At 50.8% G+C, this 18,205-nt stretch overlaps 1 protein-coding gene across 1 annotated transcript in view; it reads left to right on the forward strand.

Annotated features, from left to right (window-relative positions):
* Positions 1–1,915: 1,915 nt before the first annotated feature.
* ARK2C (arkadia (RNF111) C-terminal like ring finger ubiquitin ligase 2C) overlaps positions 1,916–18,205 on the forward strand; it is a 51,305-nt gene continuing 35,015 nt past the window's right edge. The window contains exon 1 of the mRNA XM_059492789.1: positions 1,916–1,976. Coding sequence (XP_059348772.1) covers positions 1,916–1,976 — 61 coding nt within the window. The remainder of the gene's footprint in view (positions 1,977–18,205) is intronic.

Raw genomic sequence — 18,205 nt, forward strand, 5'->3', positions numbered from 1 at the left:
TAAAATAAAATAATTAAAAAAAAAAAAAGTAAAATGAAATTTAAAAAATAAAATAGAATATAAAATAAAATAATAAAAAATAAAAAAATAAAATAAAGTAAAATAAAATTAATAAAATAAAATATAAAATAAAATAATTTAAAAAATAATAAAAAATAAAATAAAATAAAATAAAGTAAAAGAAAATTTAAAAAATAAAATAAAATAAAATAAAATATAAAATAAAATAAAATAAAAATTAAAAAATAAAATAAAGTAAAATAAAATTTAAAAAATAAAATAAAATATAAAATAAAATAATAAAAATAAAAACATATATAAAATAAAATAAAATAAAATAAAATAAAATAAAATAAAATAAAATAAAATAAAATAAAATAAAATAAAATAAAATAAAATGACAGCCTGGGCAGGGTGGGAAAGCCATGGAAAAGTCGCTTTGCAGTGGGGTGAAATGATTCCCTGGATGTGCGCTTTGCCAGCAATCCCTCCCGCGCAACGGGGATTCTGAGTCCATTAAAACAGTTTGGGATGGAGATGAGCATGTGTTTGAGGTTTTTTGGGGGGGAATGGGATATGTTTGGGGTTTTTGGGAGTGAATAGGGTGTGTTTGGGGTTTTTGGGGGGGAGAATGGGGTGTGTTTGGGGTTGTTGGGGGGAGAATAGGGTGTGTTTGGTGTTTTTGGGGGGTGTTTGGGTTTTTTGGGGGTGAATAGGGCGTGTTTGGTGTTTTTGGGGGTGAATGGCCCTTGCTCAGGCCGGGTGTTCCTTGCAGTGGCTCCGCGCTCCCAAGGCTTTCCAGCGCTCTCTGGGCTCGGCCGGAGCCGTTTTAGGTCAGGGATGCCCCAGCGGATAAATTCTGTCAGCAACTGGGGCGTCAACACAATGGGCCACTGTGTCACCGCGGGGAGGAGGGACGGGACAGCGTGGGGATGGTGGCACTGGCGTGGGGACAGCGACAAGCCCTCGGTGCCCCTGCTCCTGAGGGTTTCCCAGTGCCAGGGAATGCCAGGGTGAGGGATGGGCGCTCCAGAGTGTGACCCACGGGAGAGTGGGGTGGGAGGGCTCGGGGCTGAGAGCAGGGGACAGCAGGAGCACGGGGGTTTGGCGGTGTCCGTGTCCCCGTGGGAAGGTGTGACGGTGTCGGTGTCCCCCTGTGAGGGTGTCTGTGGGGGCTCTGAGGGTGTTTGTGGCGTGTGTCTGTGTGTGCAGCCGACAGGGGTGTGATTGTGTGGGAGCGTGGATGGATGGATGGATGGATGGATGGATGGATGGATGGATGGATGGATGGATGGATGGATGGATGGATGGATGGATGGATGGGCGGAAGGATGGAGGAACAGGCGGAAGGATGGAGGGATGGACGGAAGGACAGACAGACGGACAGACAGAGATAGACGGAAGGATGGCTGGCTGGATGGACAGACCGAAGGACGGATGGACGGATGGATGGATGGATGGATGGATGGATGGATGGATGGATGGATGGATGGATGGATGGATGGATGGATGGATGGGCGGATGGATGGATGGATGAACGGATGGATGGATGGACGGACGAACGGTCAGACAGACGGACGGACAGACAGATAGACGGAAGGAAGGATGGATAGACAGATAGACGGACGGAGGGACGGATGGAAGGATGGATGGACGGACAGACAGACGGATGGAAGCACGGCCGGACCGGGGGCCGGGTGCGCGCGCACGCGACCCCGCCGCCGCGCGCGTGCGCGTGCGCGCCTCCCTAGCGCGCGGGGCGCCCCGCCCTCAGCGCCAATTGGCCGGCGGCGGGCAAGGGGGCGTGTCCCGGCGGCGGCCCCCGCGCTGCCATTGGCCGCGCGCCCCTTTGTGTGCCGGCCGAGCGCGGCCGCCGCCAGTCGCCGGCGCGTCCGGGGGGCACAAAGGCCGCAGCATGGTCCTGGTGCACGTCGGATACCTGGTGCTGCCCGTCTTCGGCTCCGTGCGCAACAGAGGTACCGCTCCCGGCAACACGGGTTCGCGTCCCGGGGCCGCTGGTGGCGGCGAGGGGGGGGCGGCGCGTCCCGGGTCCCCGGCGGCAGGCAGGGGGGGCTGCCCCTCAGGCGTTCCCCTCAGCGCACCTCACCCAGCCCGGCGGCGTCCCCCGCTCTGGGGCGCCTGCCGCCCCACACAGGCCACGCTTCGGGACCCCTCTCCCGCCCGCACCTCCCGACTCCGCTGCGGTAGATCTGTTTCCCCCATCCTCCCCTCCCGTTCTTCTTTTACGGATTTTATTTTATTTTTTAATTTACCCTCTCCCCCACCCCCACCCCTCACCGTAGCCACCAGGCCATCCCAGCGTAGCTGTAGCCGATAACAGCCATTTTTGTACCTCCATCCTGTGTAGTAGCTGAGTTACATTTGCACTGTAAATTCCTGTTAAGTGGATTCGTTTTGCTGTGGTCGTCGTCGCAGAGTCTCTTTGGGGTGCGGCGGGGCCAAACGCCCCCGAATTGCGGCCGAGCCCACAATCCCGGGGCGGTTGAGCTTGGAGGGCACCACGGTGGGGTCATCTGGTCCCACCTCCCTGCTTGAAAACCTTCCAAAAGCCCATTAAATTTGGGGAGGGGAAGCGCAGCGATTGGCCGCGGCTCCCCGAATGGGGCTGGCGGGGAGTGGGGCGGCGGGGTGCGAGTGCCCGGGGGTGCAGCATCCCTGTCCCCGCGGTGACACCGCTGTCCCCGCGGGCATCGCCCCCAGCCCCGGCCCTGCCGGCAGCCACAAGTGTCCCGTCCCGCCGGCACAGCCCCGACAACCCGCCCGGCGACACCCCCCACCCTCCAAAAAAAAAAAAAAAAACCGACCAAAAAACCCAAACAAACCGGGCTGCCGAAAGAGACGACTGGCAAAATGGTTTTCCATTAAACAGGGATAACATTTTTTTCTGCTGTGCTAAATTACTTCCTGTTCTTATTTTGTGGGTAATTTTTTCTGTACCGAATATCCTTTGGTTGTGTATCTCCACCTTTTTTCTTGTACTAAAACTAAAGCATGGTCTGTATTTTTTTACATTACCTAGTTTCTGATGTAAATCTCTCTGTAGAGACATACCCTGCTGAAATGTAATGTGCTGTAGCCTATACATCTGCTCAGTGTACGCTGCTTTTGTTCTGTTGCCCTTCCATGGCATGGTGGGCCTTGCCTTTTTGTATTGTGTGCATGATGACATTGTTACACACGATTCCACTAATACTAATATACGATCTCTCAATAAAGAAACTAGTTTTCCTATATTAACCTAGTGTGCTTTTTCTATTGCTGTTTTCCCATTTATTGTCGTATCCTGCTGTTTAGATTTTTTCCTTGCTTTCCCCTCATCGTGAGGTTTGAGTGAGTGGATTTTTTCTCCCTTGTAGAACAGATATGGGGGCTCTTAAATACATTTTTTCCCCCCGCACTTCCTATCCCATATCTCCCCTCAGCATTAGTCTGTGTGTACATACTTCCCAGCGCACAGTCCATATTGCTGTTGTGCCGATGCAGAATTCTTCATTTTACCGCAGAACAGCCAAAAAAAAAAGTGTACAAATCCAATCCCTCATTATTAATCAAAAAGAAATTGATGAAGGGTCTGCTGCTTATTTATTCTAGTTACAACATTACACCTTCCTTACCAGACTGATCCCTCTGTATGGATGGGGGGGGGGAAATTGTTTATTTTTTATAAAGTCCCGATTAACAAGAGGTAAACCAACCTGTATTAAAAAAAAAAAAATTAAAAAATCCCCCTCTAATCTTTAAGCTGTATATTTTAAACGTATACATCCATGCGAGTGCCCTGCCCACCATCTGCCAGGCGAGAAGTTGCCGTGCCTCGGTCCCGCGGCGACTGGCACGCTATAAATATCTCCGCTAGACCCCTGCAAGGCAGGGCTCGTAAAAACGTCCCAGCTGCTAATGTTGTAACTACATTTTTTCCTGCTCGAAGCCTCCAGGCCCACCATCTTCTGAATAAAAACTCGATTTGGTCAAAAAAAAAAAAAAAAAAAAAAAGGAAGAAGGCAAACTACGGGGTTGGGAGAAAAAGTCACGGGGAGCCTTAAAATACTGGAAGCGTGGAGGAATGGATGGATTGCGGTCAGCGAGCAGCTTTGCTGCGGCTGCAGGGCGATGATAATCGTAGTGGTCACCTCTCCTGGTGCCTGCAGCAGACCTCCTCTCCCGGGTCTGCAGAACGGTCCCGTAAAACCTCCCCGTTTTGGCTTGGATGCCGCGAGGGGCTGAGGGAAGTCAGGGCTCCCAAAGCCAGGAGACGGGGCCGGGAGGGGAGGCGGGGGAAGCATCTTGTCTTTAATTACATTTCCACAGAAGCGGGGGGGAGACGCAGCATTGGTGATTGGTCTTTAATGAGAGGAAGACAAATTCAGCAGGTCGGTGGTTCCCACCCGCTAGAATTTCACGAGGAGCCGCTGGCAAACAAAGCAAAAGCCAGTGGCTCCTGCAGCCCGCCCTGCCTTTACCCCAGCATCCCTCTCAGAGACGCATCATTTCGCAAGGCTGTGCCTTTCCACCTCTCTCCTAGCTCTATCCTGAGTTTGGTTGGTTTTCTCTATGAACATTTATTTATGATTTCCTTCTCCATATTTCCTTTTCCGTGTCCCTCGGTGACTGTTTGGCCATCCTGTCCCCCTCTGTATGAGCCCCGGTGGGGTGCCCCCTGCTCCCCCTGGATGTAGTGTATGCCGTGGCCCTTTGTTCTCGCTCCATCCTCGCCCCGGGCCAGCGCTGAGCTCCTCCGTGCCTGACACGTCCCCATACACATCCCGAGGAGGGAGGCTGTGCTTCTCGCTTGCATGAAGGGAGACATGCATGCCTGTTGGGGCTGATCATTTTCCAATGTGATTTTTTTTTATTATTATTTTCTCCCCCCCTCTCCCGCCCTCTCCCTCCCCCTTTTTTTTTTTTTTTTTTTTTTGGTTTTGTTTCGTTTCTTTTTTTTTTTTTTTTTTTAAATTCAACCCCCCTTCTCCCCCACTGACCCCACGCCACGTGAGGCAATGAGATTCGGGTTATGGCGTGGGGGAAGAAAAATAAAAAACCCCCTTCTCCTGTGCCCCCAGCCCAAACCCCAACACGGATAAACCCATCCCCTCCACGGACACCTGCCGGCAGCTGCCCCTTTGTTGGGAGTGGGGATTCACTGCAGCAAGCGTGACAACCCCCCCAGGTCTCACTCTGCAAATTAGCCCTGCTACAGAGCAGGGCTGCGTGCTCACTCCGAGGATGCCTTGGTAATCTAATAATGCACAAAACTGCTGGGTTAATGGCAACTTTTAAAGCAATTTATCATCTGCATCATATTTTTGACCCGTCTTGTTAGAAACACATCCTTACAAGAGGAAGCATCCCCTCCTCCTCCACCTCCCAGCCTTGTTAGTCAGTAACCACCAGGCTTTCATAGCTCATAATCCATCAAACTCATCCACATTTTAATGACTTAATTCCTTTGACACTCTGGAAAAGCCACGTTTGAGTCCTGAAAAAGCCACCTGGTACAAAGAAAATGATTTCTTTTCTGTTTGTTTGTTTTTTTTTTTTTTTTTTTTTTTTCTGTTGTTTCTTTTTATGGTTTTTGTTTTTGTTTTAGCGTTGGTGGGCTGAGGAAATCCAAGGTGGGTCACGTGCTGGTGGTGCTGCTGTGGGTGTGGAGGCACATGCAGTGATTTCTGTAAAGCCTAGACGTCTCTCCAGCACCAACCTGTATCTCTGGGCTCCCTTAAATAACTCCTTTCAGTGACAGGAGGAGGATAATCCCAAACACGGACAAAAGGGGCTCTGAGGTTCATTTCTGTCAGGGTTGTGTAAAGGTCTCACACCCATCCGTGCGCGATTAATGACGGCAAACGGGAGCTGGGCTGATGGGTCTCTCACACGGGGTTTGGGCTGGTGGCACAGCTTCCATCCTTTTTGAGAGAAGCAGAAACAAATAGTGGTCACGTTTTGCTCATGCTGGGAATTACCAGCAGAGCCTAAAGAGAGAGCTGATCTGGATTTACCTTGCTGCGTGCGGATCTGGCCCCGTGGAAGTGTGTTATTTAAGAACCGGTGAGTTGGTGCGCGAGGGAGGCAGCAGCAGAAGCTGTGAAGCTCGGGGGCGGTCACGGGGGTGTGTCTGCCACAAAGGCCCGGAGCTGCTCTGCTGCAGGGGCACAGATGCTGGGGACACGGTGGGGACACAGCCCAGGCTGCTTGGGGTGCCCTGGGCAGAGTGTGGGTGCCTCACAGAGCCTCCCTGAGTCCTCCTCCGTGATCCTTCTGGAAGGACTTTCCTAGAGTAAGTCTTGAGTTTCGTTTCTGTTGTTGCTGCAAACCCTGCTCGTAACCTGGGCAGCTCCTTGTTAGCTGAAAGGGGAGGATGGAGCATGGCTGGGGCAGGCACTGCCCCAAAAGATGTAGGAGAAAACCCCCCCAGGTACCTCGGGGAGCACGTGGGACATCCAAGACTGCCGGCTCATGTGTCTCCCCTGATCAGAGGGACGATGGTGGCAGCCACTGGGGGTGCACAGGTGGAAGGACAGGGGAATACAGCTCTTTTGGGGGTAGCAAGGACATCCCCTCCCACCCCTTTACATGCTGGTTTAACCCCAGACCACGCACTGGGGGGTGCCTCATGTCTAAACTGGAAGATTCTTATCTCCAGAGGTATTTAAAAAGGGACAGGCGCTGCAGCAGATCAGTAGAGAAAAGCCTTTCCCACCCTTAACCTGGGAGTGCTCATTTTGGGAGGCTCTAAATTAAGGAGTGAGAAGTCCAAGGGGAGATTTGCAACTTCTCCTGTATTAAATTGTCTTCAATATCTGTAACCCCCAGGAGCAGATTTGGTTTGGCAATTGGAAGGGGTGTGATGGCATTGCCAAATGCTGTGGCTCTCGGGCGTCTCATGGAATTTGGGTGTTCCTGCATAACCCTGCAGCTCCTGGAGCTGGGTGATAGCATGAGGCTTTTCTCTTCAGGGGTTTCACATAATGTGGAGCTTCAAGGTGCTGCTTATGGCCAGCTTGGTCCTCAAAACCCACAAGTCTGCACTCAGCAGGTGTTTCAGCTGATGTTTGGGGTTTGGGAAGCAGAAGGGAAACATGGGGCTGCAGGGCAGGGACCTGCAGTGAGGCAGTGAGAGGGGAGACAACATCCAGTGGGGAAAATGGTAATTTTCTCCTTTTTGGTTGGTTTTGGGTAGATGGAGTGGGTTGGTCTGCAGTTGGAGTTGGCAAAGTGGTTTCCCAAGCAACTCTGCACAGGACGTCATGGGAGATCCAGAAGTTAAATCCTTGTGTGGTCTTGTCTTACTCCTAAACCTTCTTAGTGAGAAAAGTCTGTCTTTTGAGAAAGGTTAAAAAAAAAAAGAAAAAAAAGAAAAAAGAAAAAAAGGTGCAATCACTCCTTAGACTCTTGCAACAGGTCCTGGTGGTGGCAAGGACTGGGCTCCTCTGCTGGAGAGCTCAGCAGCAGCCAGAATGGAGGGAAAGGAAATCCTCATCTGCTCCATGCCTCCTCTCCACCTTTTCTTAACCCTTTCTGCTCCTCCTCTGCTCAGTTTTGCAGTCTCCCAGGACCTTTTCTCACACATTTTCCTGCCTGATGGTCCTTTGCATTTCCCAGCCCCAGCTGGATTGGGCTGGTTGGCCCATGCTGTCGTGGATCCCTCTTGGTAAGTGTCCTTAACCTCTGTTGTTTTCTCTCCTTCCCTTTAAAGGCTGCAAAGTGTGCCTGCAGGAGAGCTCTGTGTGTGTGGCTTGTGGCTCTTTAATGAACAGAATCTCTTCATTGGCTTGAGGGACTGCACCCAGTGGGGTCAGCAGCAAAGAAGTGCTGGAAGCAGCAAAGGTGCAGGTTGTGGGGACAAAGAGAGAGTAAGGGGCAGCCCTGTGGGCTGGGAGCCTGTGAAGTGAGGGCACGCCTGCAGGGTGAGGATTTTGGTGCTTGGGGGAAGGATTCAGGTGTCTGTGTGTCTCTTATCACATCCCTGGGGTCCCAGCTGCTCCCAGTGTGGAGGTGAAACCCCGAGGTGTGAGTGACCCTCACCTCAGTCAGAGCCATTGTCTGATGCTGGTTTTCCTCATTTTTGCTCCCTCTGGAAGGCTTGAGTGGTGCTATGGAGCTGTTGCCATGCTCCACCCCTCCATGTCCTTTCCCAAATGGTCCAAAGAGCAAATGTGTCCCCAAACAAGGAGAGCACCAGGCATGGGCACCTTCTGGGGCTCCTTTGAGCAGGACTGATGGAACTGGACAGCCTACCAGACCATATGTCAGCTCTGGAGCTAAGAGCGGCTGTGGAAACATTCTCTTGTCCTTTTTTCCAGGCTGGAACGTGTCTCTAAAAGGCATTCAATAAAACCATTCCTGGGACATCTGTCTTGCTGCAGCTGCTTCCCACCCTGGGTTCCTCCAGTGAAGGAAGGGATTGGGAAACATCCCTGTAACAAATGTGCCCTCCCCAGCTGTGCTTCCTCTGTGTCTCAGGGATTCCTCACTCTCCTGGTGGCATCTGACTCCTCTTTCAGTCTCGCTGCCAGATGGAGGCACTTCCCACAGGATCTTGGGATTTTTGGAGGCTGTGGGTGCATGAGGAGTCACCACTCATGACCACTTGCCCAACTAGCTAGCCAGTTTTATGCTGCCTCTGCTGAAAACGGGGCATCTACAGACAAAATGAAGCTTTCTTCTCTCTTTATTTTTTTGTTTTGTTTTGTTTTATAATATCAGAGGAGGTGCCTGTGTTTGCCTGTGTGCCCTGGGGCAATGCAGGAGGTTTTTCTGGTCCATTCAGGGCTGGCCATCCCCAGCTAGTGGGAGCTGGTACCTGAGCAGTCTCTCCTGAGAGCCCAAACCTCAGAGAGCAGCAGCTGGAGTCTGGAAGGAGCTGTGGGCTCATGGTGAAGCTGCCTGGACCTGGGGTTGGATTCCCATCTGGCAAGGCCTGAACTTGTTTGTGCGTGCATAAAACCAAACAAACCCAAACTCCTCAGCTTTTAAAGGAGTTGCTTGGCATTTGCACTGGGGTGAATAAGATGAGACCCTAGTCTGAGGTGTGTTTTTATCTTAAAAGACAGAGAGAGAGAAAAAAAAATTGGCAGCAAACTAGCTGCAGAGTAAAGGTATTTTGTTTGCAGGAGGGTTTGGTGGTGAAGCTACCTTTGCAAATACTATTGGGGTGCACTAATCCCTGCTTTGGCATTTGCAGTTAAACTTGAGCAGGAGCTTTTTAAATCTCAGCCAGCGTCTGAAGGTAATGGGGGTGGTGATGCTTCAGGAGAGGTGTCCATCAAGCCTGGCAGCTTCCACAACTCCAGGCGGAAAATACCACTCGTTTGCCTGTCAGGATAGGAGCTGTAAATCTCATGCAGATTACCACGCTGCTTGTTGTGGTTTGCTAAATCCACACTTCTCTCCCTTGTAGCCTGGCCTTTAATATTAATATATTTAATTTCATTTATAAATTCACTTATCAGCTTTCATTAGTCATCCCGTTAATGATCCCAGGCAAGAAATTTGTCATTTGACGTCAGAAGGCAGATTAAGGGACTTCTAAAGCCTTGGGAAACAGCTTCATGCTGCACCAGAATTATAGCAGTTGGCATACGAGGCTAATGCTAGGTGTAATTTGCATCTGCTGCTCAGGGGATGAGTGATTATTTTATATATTTAGCAGAAAACAAGAGAATTTCTTAACCGTGAATGGCGCTACATTTCCTGCAAACTCTGCAGCATTATGAATCACTGGGCTACAAACACCTTGTTTGCTGGTTTCATGTCAGCACGGGGGGATCCTGACAGCTCCCCTCCTCCTTGGTGGGGTTTTCCTAATTTAAATTAAGAGATTTCCTCTGTGCTAGGAGCTGGAAGGGACAGGGAGTGGATTAAGTTTTGCTGTGCCAGAACTGAGCGCCTTTGGTGGCTGAGCTCCCCTGATGGAAGGTGAGGATGTTTGGGAGGGTTTGGAGATGGGTGCCTAAGGCATGGAAATGCAGGGAAGAGCCCTCACAATATATGCTCAAAATGTCTGGAAAAGAGCAGGGTTGGACTGAAAAGGGATGAGATGTAGCAGCTCCAGGCACTGGTCCATTCAGTCCATCAGGATGAGGGTTTACAGATGCTGGGAGCACGCAGTGTGTTGGGAGAGACCTTATCTTAACCAGCTGTTATTTGTGATATCCCACAAATCTCCTGGGGCTGAGATAAGGAATGAGGAGGCTTCCTGCACAGAGATAGCGGGCTTAGAGTTGTTACAAAGTTGTTTCTTTTTTTAATAATGAATGCCTCATTGCATGCAACCCTGTAAGAAATGCCCCCTTCCCTGCAAAACCCATTGGCAGCCCCAAACTCTCTCCTGCTCCTCTGTGCACAAACTCCTTTGGGATCAAAGGGCTACAGGCAGATCTCCAGGAGCCTGAACGGAGAAAATGTTATCCAGTGTGCACCAAAAGCATTTGGGAAGCTGGTTTTGCTCAGCCCTCCTTGGTCTGAGTGGGAAATTCCTGTGGAAACTGCAGTGGATGACCCTGACTGGACACCAGGTGCCCACCCAGCTGCTCCATCAGGAGGGCAGGAGAGAGAAAATAAAATGGAAAAGAAGTTGTTGAGATAAAGTCAATTTAAAGAAAGCAAAGGAAAATAGAAGGGTTACACTCTATTTCCCATCACCAGGTTATGTCTGGCTACTTCCTGGGAAGTAGGGATTCAGTATTTGTAGCAGATGGTCTCTGGGAGCCAGCCAGGGTGTGACACAGCCCAAGGGCAGTGTCACGTCCTGTCCCCTGTGCCGGCACTGCTGGGACACCTGCAGTGCTGGGGACAGCTCTGGGCCCTCAGCACAAGAGAGACACCGAGGGGCTGGAGCGTGTCCAGGGCAGGGAACGGAGCTGGGAAGGGGCTGGAGCCCCAAGAGAGGCTGAGGGAGCTGGGCAGGGGCTGAGCCTGGAGCAAAGGAGGCTCAGGGGGGCCCTTGTGGCTCTGCACAGCTCCTGACAGGAGGGGACAGCCGGGGGGGTCGGGCTGTGCTCCAGGGAACAGGGACAGGAGCAGAGGGAACGGCCTCAGGCTGGGCATGGGCAGGCTCAGTTGGATATTGGGGAATTTTTTTTCATGGAAAGGGTCATTAAGCTTAGGAACAGGCTGCCCAGGGCAGTGGTGGAGTCCCCATCCCGGGAGGGATTTAGAAGCTGTGTGGATGTGGCACTTGGGGACGTGGGTCAGCGGTGGCCTTGGCAGTGCTGGGGAGTGTTTGGACATGATCTTAGAGGTGTTTTCAGTCTAAATGATTTGCTGATTCTCTGTTTTCCCGAGTTTATCAAAGCAGCAGCAAAACCCATCTCTGTCCTTAATCTGCTGCTCAGCTGTGCCTGCCTCCCACCTGCAGTATATTGACCAGTGGTGGCCACACTCTTGCCTCCCAGGTTTTCCCTTCAAACTGTGAGCTGAAAATTGGAGTGTGGCATGGATGTTGGGCCCCAAGGCAAGGAATGTCCTGTCCCCACAGCGCCAGGGGAGTGCATGGGTGAGCAGTGGGTGGTGGGCCAGCGGCTTAGCTGGTGGCAGTTCTATTGAACCGAGTTGCCAGGGACTAGAAAACAAGAATATCTGGTTTTGATGATGATGATTATTTTCCAGTTCACTGGCTGAAAATTTATTTTCCTGGGTTTATATTGTCCTTGAATTTTTCAACAAAATGAGAGGTGGGGAGAGGCTTTTAAATGGTTCATTTGAAGGGAGATGAAATAGGCCACAACCCCAGAAGTGAAATTCTATATTATGACAAAAAATGAAACAGCACCAACTGGATGGAGGGAATAAAACCAATTCATCGTGATCTTTAAATTGGATTTTTCATACACAAATGTTTGACATAATTTTTAAAGTATCTTAGAGGTGGGTTAGGTGTTTTGGGAAGCATGTAATGGTCAGGAATAGACTGCCTTTGTGTTCTTGTACTGTGAAACCATCAAATTTATCTAATCAACAGAAAGTGCTTTAATAATGCCTGAGATGAGTCTTGCAAAGATATGGGAGGTCACAAAATGTATCTGGCCCTTTACCAAATGAGGAAGGTCATGTCAGCCCCTGCCTCTTCCTCCTCCTCACCTCCATTGGCACCAAGGATGAGTTTCCAGGCTCAGGAAGGGCCAGAGGTCATTTCCAAAATGACAGTGAGAGTGGAAATCCTGACCAGGATGTGTCACCACTGCTCTGCTCCTCACTGGACTCACCCAGCTCAGTCTCTGCTGCTCTGCTCTGGGCTGGGGCAGCCTCACCTCGAGTGCTGAGGGCACTTTTGGGTGCCACAATATAAAAAAAGTCATTAAACTGTTAGAGAGCATCCAAAGAAAGCCACAGGGAGGTGATGGGCCTTGAGGGGAAGCTGTGTGAGGAGCAGCTGAGGGCACTGGGTCTGCTCAGCTGGAGGAGAGGAGACTGAGAGGAGACCTCATTGTGGTCTTCAACATCCTTGTGAGGGGGAGAGGAGGGACAGGTACTGATATTCCCTCTCTGGTGACAGTGACAGGACCCAGGGAATGCCTGGAGCTGTGTCAGGGCTGAGTCCTGGATATCAGGAAAAGGCTCTGCCCCAGAGGGTGCTGGCACTGCCCAGGCTCCCCAGGGATGGGCACAGCCCCGAGGCTGCCAGAGCTCCAGGAGCCTTTGGACAGCGCTGCCAGGGATGCACAGGGTGGGATTGCTGGGGGTCTGTGCAGGGGCATTGACTCCATGATCCCTGTGAGTTCCCATCCCACTCAGGATATTCTGTGATTCTCTCCCATCCTGCAGGTGCAAACAGCACCTTCTCCATGGCCTTGTTTGCTGTGGGCAGGAAAAGCTGTCTGGCACGTGTGATTACAAACCTGCCAGTGGAAATCCTGGGTGCTCTGCCACAGGACACCACAGAGGCACCTTGGGGGCCAGGATGTGTCACCTTGCCCTGGGTCACCTGCAGGGACAGTCCTGCTCTGCCAGCTCCAGATGGCTGTGGTGCTTCCCAGGTGCTCCTTCTGCATGGTGCAGGGGTGTCCTGGGAAAGGAAAATATTGCCAGGAGGGAGTCACAGGATTAGAAAAATAGGATGTGTGTCAGGGGGAAGGAAGTCATGTTCCCTTGGATAGGAAGCAGTTCCTCCTGAGAGGGTTTGGGATGCCAGGTATGTTTGCTTGGTGTTCTCCCTTCTTTGTGCAACAAGTGATTTTTAGCCCCTTTTGGAAAATCCAGGGCCAAACCTCAATACCTGGGAAGCTCAGGGCAGTTTTTGGGGTATGCTGGAGTGGTTCATTGTTGTTTAACCCCATCCAGCCCCTCACAGCCCCTCACTCAATCCCCCACCAGCGGGATCAGGGAGAGAATCAGAATGGTAAAAGCTGGAGAACTTTTGTGTGGATTGAGATAAAGGCAGTTTAATAGACACAGCAAAAAGTGTGCACATGAGGAAAGCAAAAGCAAGGAATGAATTCAGTGCTTCCCACGGTCAGGCAGGTGTTCAGCCATCTCCAGAGAGCAGGGCTTCCTCCCACATGACAGAGGCTTGGGAACACAAACACCATCACTCCAAACATCCCTCCCTTCCTCTTCTTCCCCTCACTTTATATTATCTTCACCACTGTGGCCACACAAAAAGCAGAAAAGGCCTTGGCTCTGTGCAAGCCCTGCTCAGCAATAACAAAAACATCTCTGTGATATCAACCCTGTGTTCAGCACAAACCCAAAACACAGCCCTCTAACAGCTACTGTGTAGGAAATTAACTCTATCCCAGCCCAAACCAGCACACTGAAGCATCATGCAGACCTTGTGGGACCCCTGTCCTTGTCGTGGGATTCCTTATCCACAGCCCAGCAGCTCTCAATGGACCTTTTCCTGTGAGAAACTGAGCCATGAGGGAGGTCTTTTCCCCCTGGGCTGGCCTTGGTACCATCAGGCTCAGGCTCATCCTCTGTCTCTCTGCAGACTCAACCTCTGCTGCTCCTCAGCAAATGTCTTCTGGGCCTGGTCGTGTGCTGTATGAGTAGTCTGAGAATCCATCTGAGCTGGAAGGGACCCACAAATCAAATGGGATCATCAAATCCACACCCTGGCCCTGCATAGACCCCCCAGCAATCCCACCCTGTGCATCCCTGGCAGCGCTGTCCAAAGGCTCCTGGAGCTCTGGCAGCCTCGGGGCTGTGCCCATCCCTGGGGAGCCTGGGCAGTGCCAGCACCCTCTGGGGCAGAGCCTTTCCCTGAGATCCAACCTAAACCTCCTCCTAGCCAGCATCACTCTTGGCATTACCTTCACTACACTTCTCCACCTTTACCTGTCTCATTTCCCACCCCGTGTTACAATACCTGCTGAGCTTCCCCTTGTGGATGAAATGAGTTTTTTTGACTTGTTCCTTTATCACATTCCTCCTCCAAGCACCAACATCTCCCTCGTGGCTAGTGCTGGCTCTGGGACCCAAACCTGCTGAGAACACTTGAGATGCTTCAGTACTGGCCTGATGTTGGTGTAGGGGAGGGTAAGGAAGTGCTCTCCATGTGTCCAGAGCTCCCTGAGAGCTCAGTGTGGGCTGAAGGGATGAGGAGGCTGAAGGGATGAGGAGGCTGAAGAGCAAGCCCTGTCCTCTGGCTGCTGCCCTGGGGGCTGTCTGTGATGGATGGTGTAATAAGTGGTGTTGGGAGCATGGAGCTGGGCAGATCTCTCTCCTAACTGGCTTTAAAGAGCAGCCACGTTCATTGTTTGGCCAGGAGAAAGGAACATCGTGGTGTGGTGCCAAGTGGGCTCTGGGTGCACATCCCTCTTCGAGTTTCACTTCCAGAAAACACTGCTTTTGGTGGGGGTGGTGGGTCTTGATGGATACTGTGCAGGAAGTCCCTGCGCTAAAGGGCTGCTGCTCTTTCACAGAAGAGGGAGCACTGGTGCCTCTCCTCTTTTTTGCTGCAGTGGCATCACTGGTCACAGCTTTGTGGCCCCATGATGGGAGTGGGGCAGCAGCAAGGGCTCCTTCCCAATGCCCTGCAATTTTAATGGGAAACAGGGATGGAGATGCTCTGCAGGAACCCGACTGGCTGGCAGCATTCCCTGCAGGTGGAGGTGATATCCAGGCCAGCACGAGGGGCAGAGGGCATCAGAGGGGTGCCAGGGCCTGGCAGCAGGGTGGTGCAGGGCAGCAGAGATGCACCAGGGCACCAACGACCCCTGCTTGGAGCTGCCACCTCTGCAGAGGCCCTGGGAGCCCTCTCTGAATGCAGCCTGATGGAGGTAAGTCTAATGGAGCAGGTGGGTGTGCAGAGTGGGCACCCTGCCCCTGAGCCAAAGTGCTCCTCTCCAGTCCATAATAATCCCAGATCCTGCTTGCTATTGGGGATTTTTCCACCCCCAAAAGAGAACAAATGCTTTTCTAGTGATGCCGTGACGTGCACACTTTGCATCAAGCCAGAGAGCTGGAGCTTTGGGAAAGCCAACAAATATAATGAGACTTTGAGATTAAGAGAAAAAAAAACAGGAAAGAAAGAAAGAAAAGAGATGAAAGCCCAGAGCACAACAGCATGGTGAAAACGTGAAGTGTTTGCCAAGGTTCAGGCACTAAAAAGCCAATGAAAAGTGATTTGTTGCTATCAACACCTGTGGTGAATGATCTGCTCCCCACATCTGAGTTTGGGGTTGGGTGGGGTGCAGCCCATCAGCTGTAGGAGTTGCTTTTTCTGTCTGTCAGGGCAAACCACCTGCCTGGGGGAGAAAAGTGTCTCTCTGCAAAGAGCAGGGCTTAAAATTCCTGGGAAGTTTTCATCTGTGGGGGAGGTTTTAGCTGTGCTCTGTTGTGGAAGCACTGGGTGATAGGGGAGGAGGGAGGGTAACAACACAGAGAGAGGTTCAGGAAGTTGTTAGGGCAGCAGGTGATGGAGCAGAGGGTCAAGGGAAAACAGCAACACACAGAGAAAGCCTTCAGTGGTCTGGGGCTGCTTGAGGAGCACTGGGTGATGGTCAGGAGAGCTGTGGGTCTCCACCTCCAGGCTGGGGTGGAGGAGGTTGTTGGCTGGTTCCTGCAAAATTGAGGGGGAAGGAGACCTTGGTGCAGCCTGCTGAGCTGCTCTGCAGGGCTGGGCACCTTTCTGAATGAGCCACCCTTGTCTTTGAGAAAATGGGGCATTCAGGAGCATGTCTGAGCTCAGGGTCCCAGAGGAAGTTTGCCCTTCACACAGCTTTTGTTGTTGCTGTAAAAAGTGGGGGTGAGGCCACTGCAAAACCATAGAACCATAAAATCCTTAAAGTTGGGGAAAATCCTCCAGGATCGTGGAGTCCAACCACTCCCCTGGCACTGCCCAGGCCACCATTGACCCATGTCCCCAGGTGCCACATCCACAGGGCTTTCAAACCCCTCCAGGGATGGAGACTCCACCATTACCCTGGGCAGCCCATTCTAAAGTCTGACCTGAAAATTTCTTCCTTCAGTGAAGAAATATTTTCTTAACATCCAATTTAAACCTCCCCTGTCACAACCTGAGGCTATTTGCTCCCATCCTGAGTGTACAAAAAAGTCCGGAATTGGGATTTTGCCCAGCAGCTTCCTGGGTGAGGGTTTTCAGAGCTTGGGGACAGCCAGCAGACACCTCTTCAGGGCTTGATGTTTGCAGACCTGCCAAATGTTGGGCAGCTTCTGAATCAGCCCAGAGCTCCTAACTGGGGGCTCAGATTGATTTGCTTGCTCAAAATGTTTTTTCTGAATGGAGGGGAAGGGTTAGATGCTTTGTAGTCCATCACTCTCAAAAGCACCAGAAAGATTTTAGAGATTCAGTGTGTGGCTCATCTGATGTTCTAGAGGTGCCAGCCTTTAATTAACAGCACTGAGAATTTCAGATCCCAAATTTAATTCCTTTTTGTGTATAACGGGGAGTTCTGAGGTGTCAACAGGTTTTGTGCCTCGAACAGATGTTACTTTTTTCCCCTCAGAGATGGGTTTAATCTGAAATACTGCTTTGTAATTGCTGCTCCTCTCTTCTGTACTTGATATCTGCCAGAACCCCCATCCAGTGGATATTACACGGGTTAGTGTTATTTGTGCTCTGTTATTTCCACCCAGGCAGAAGTCTTCTCTTGGGTTCAGCAGTTAGCACTGGAGGAAAAAAAAACCCTTGTAATCTTTTTCTGCTCTCTCTAAAGGTCCAGTTACATTGTGAACTGACGGTGTAAGTGGAAAATCTAGGATTATTTTCATTACAGTTTTTGATCTCTCCCAGCTGTCCCATAAGGAATTGAGTAGGAAGAGCATTTTCAGGAAATGTTTTTATCCTGAAGGGGGTGGTGAGGCCCTGGCCCAGGGTGCCCAGAGCAGCTGTGGCTGCCCCTGGATCCCTGGCAGTGCCCCAGGCCAGGCTGGATGGGGCTTGGAGCAGCCTGGGACAGTGGAATTTGTCCCTGCCCATGGCAGGGGGTAGAGCTGGATGAGGTTTAAATGTCCCTTCCAAACCAAACCCTTTTGGAATTCTATGACCCAAACCATCATGGGTGTGTCCAAGGCCAAATATCTGTGCCCAGCACCTGGAGCAGAACCCAGCTCTTCCCAAAGGGCTCCTGGTTTCCCAAACATCCTTGTGTGGTTCAGGTGGGTGTGGGCACAGCTTGCTGACCCCCAGCTCTGCAGATCCCCATCAGAATCTCTGGGAATGGAGATTCTAAGGCTGAGCAAGAGCTTTAGAACTCTCACCTTCATTTCTCCACCTGCACAATGCACCAGTAACTGTCTTGCAGGCCACCCGGTGTAAAATTCAGGGAACAGGGAAAATGCAGGTGATTCTGCTCCTCGGCATGTAAAATTCATGGCTAAATGTAAATGTGGGTGAGAAAAGCAGATTTCTGTCTCATGTCCTTCTTTCTGTGGTCACTCTTGAGGAAATGTGTTACAGGAGATGTCTGGAGGATTGTATTTAGACATAAAAACTTGATCAGATGTCTCTGCTTGCTTCCAGGAAACAGATTTGGAAATGACACAGAAAACTGACAAAACTGAGACTTTTGAATGAAAAATGAAAACCTCAATTCTTTCCTTATGTCAAAGACACAAATAAATATTACTTTTTAGATAATAGCTTTACCATTAAAATCCTAGGGGAGGCACTTTCCCAAGGTCACTCACTACAGCAGTGGGAAGAGAGACTCACACCCCTTTTCCTCTAATGAAATCTGCTTAAAAATACTGATCTGGGGGAAAACCCATCTGCTGGCACTGC

This window comes from Ammospiza nelsoni, chromosome Z (assembly GCF_027579445.1).
Source record: "Ammospiza nelsoni isolate bAmmNel1 chromosome Z, bAmmNel1.pri, whole genome shotgun sequence".
Lineage (NCBI taxonomy): Eukaryota > Metazoa > Chordata > Aves > Passeriformes > Passerellidae > Ammospiza > Ammospiza nelsoni.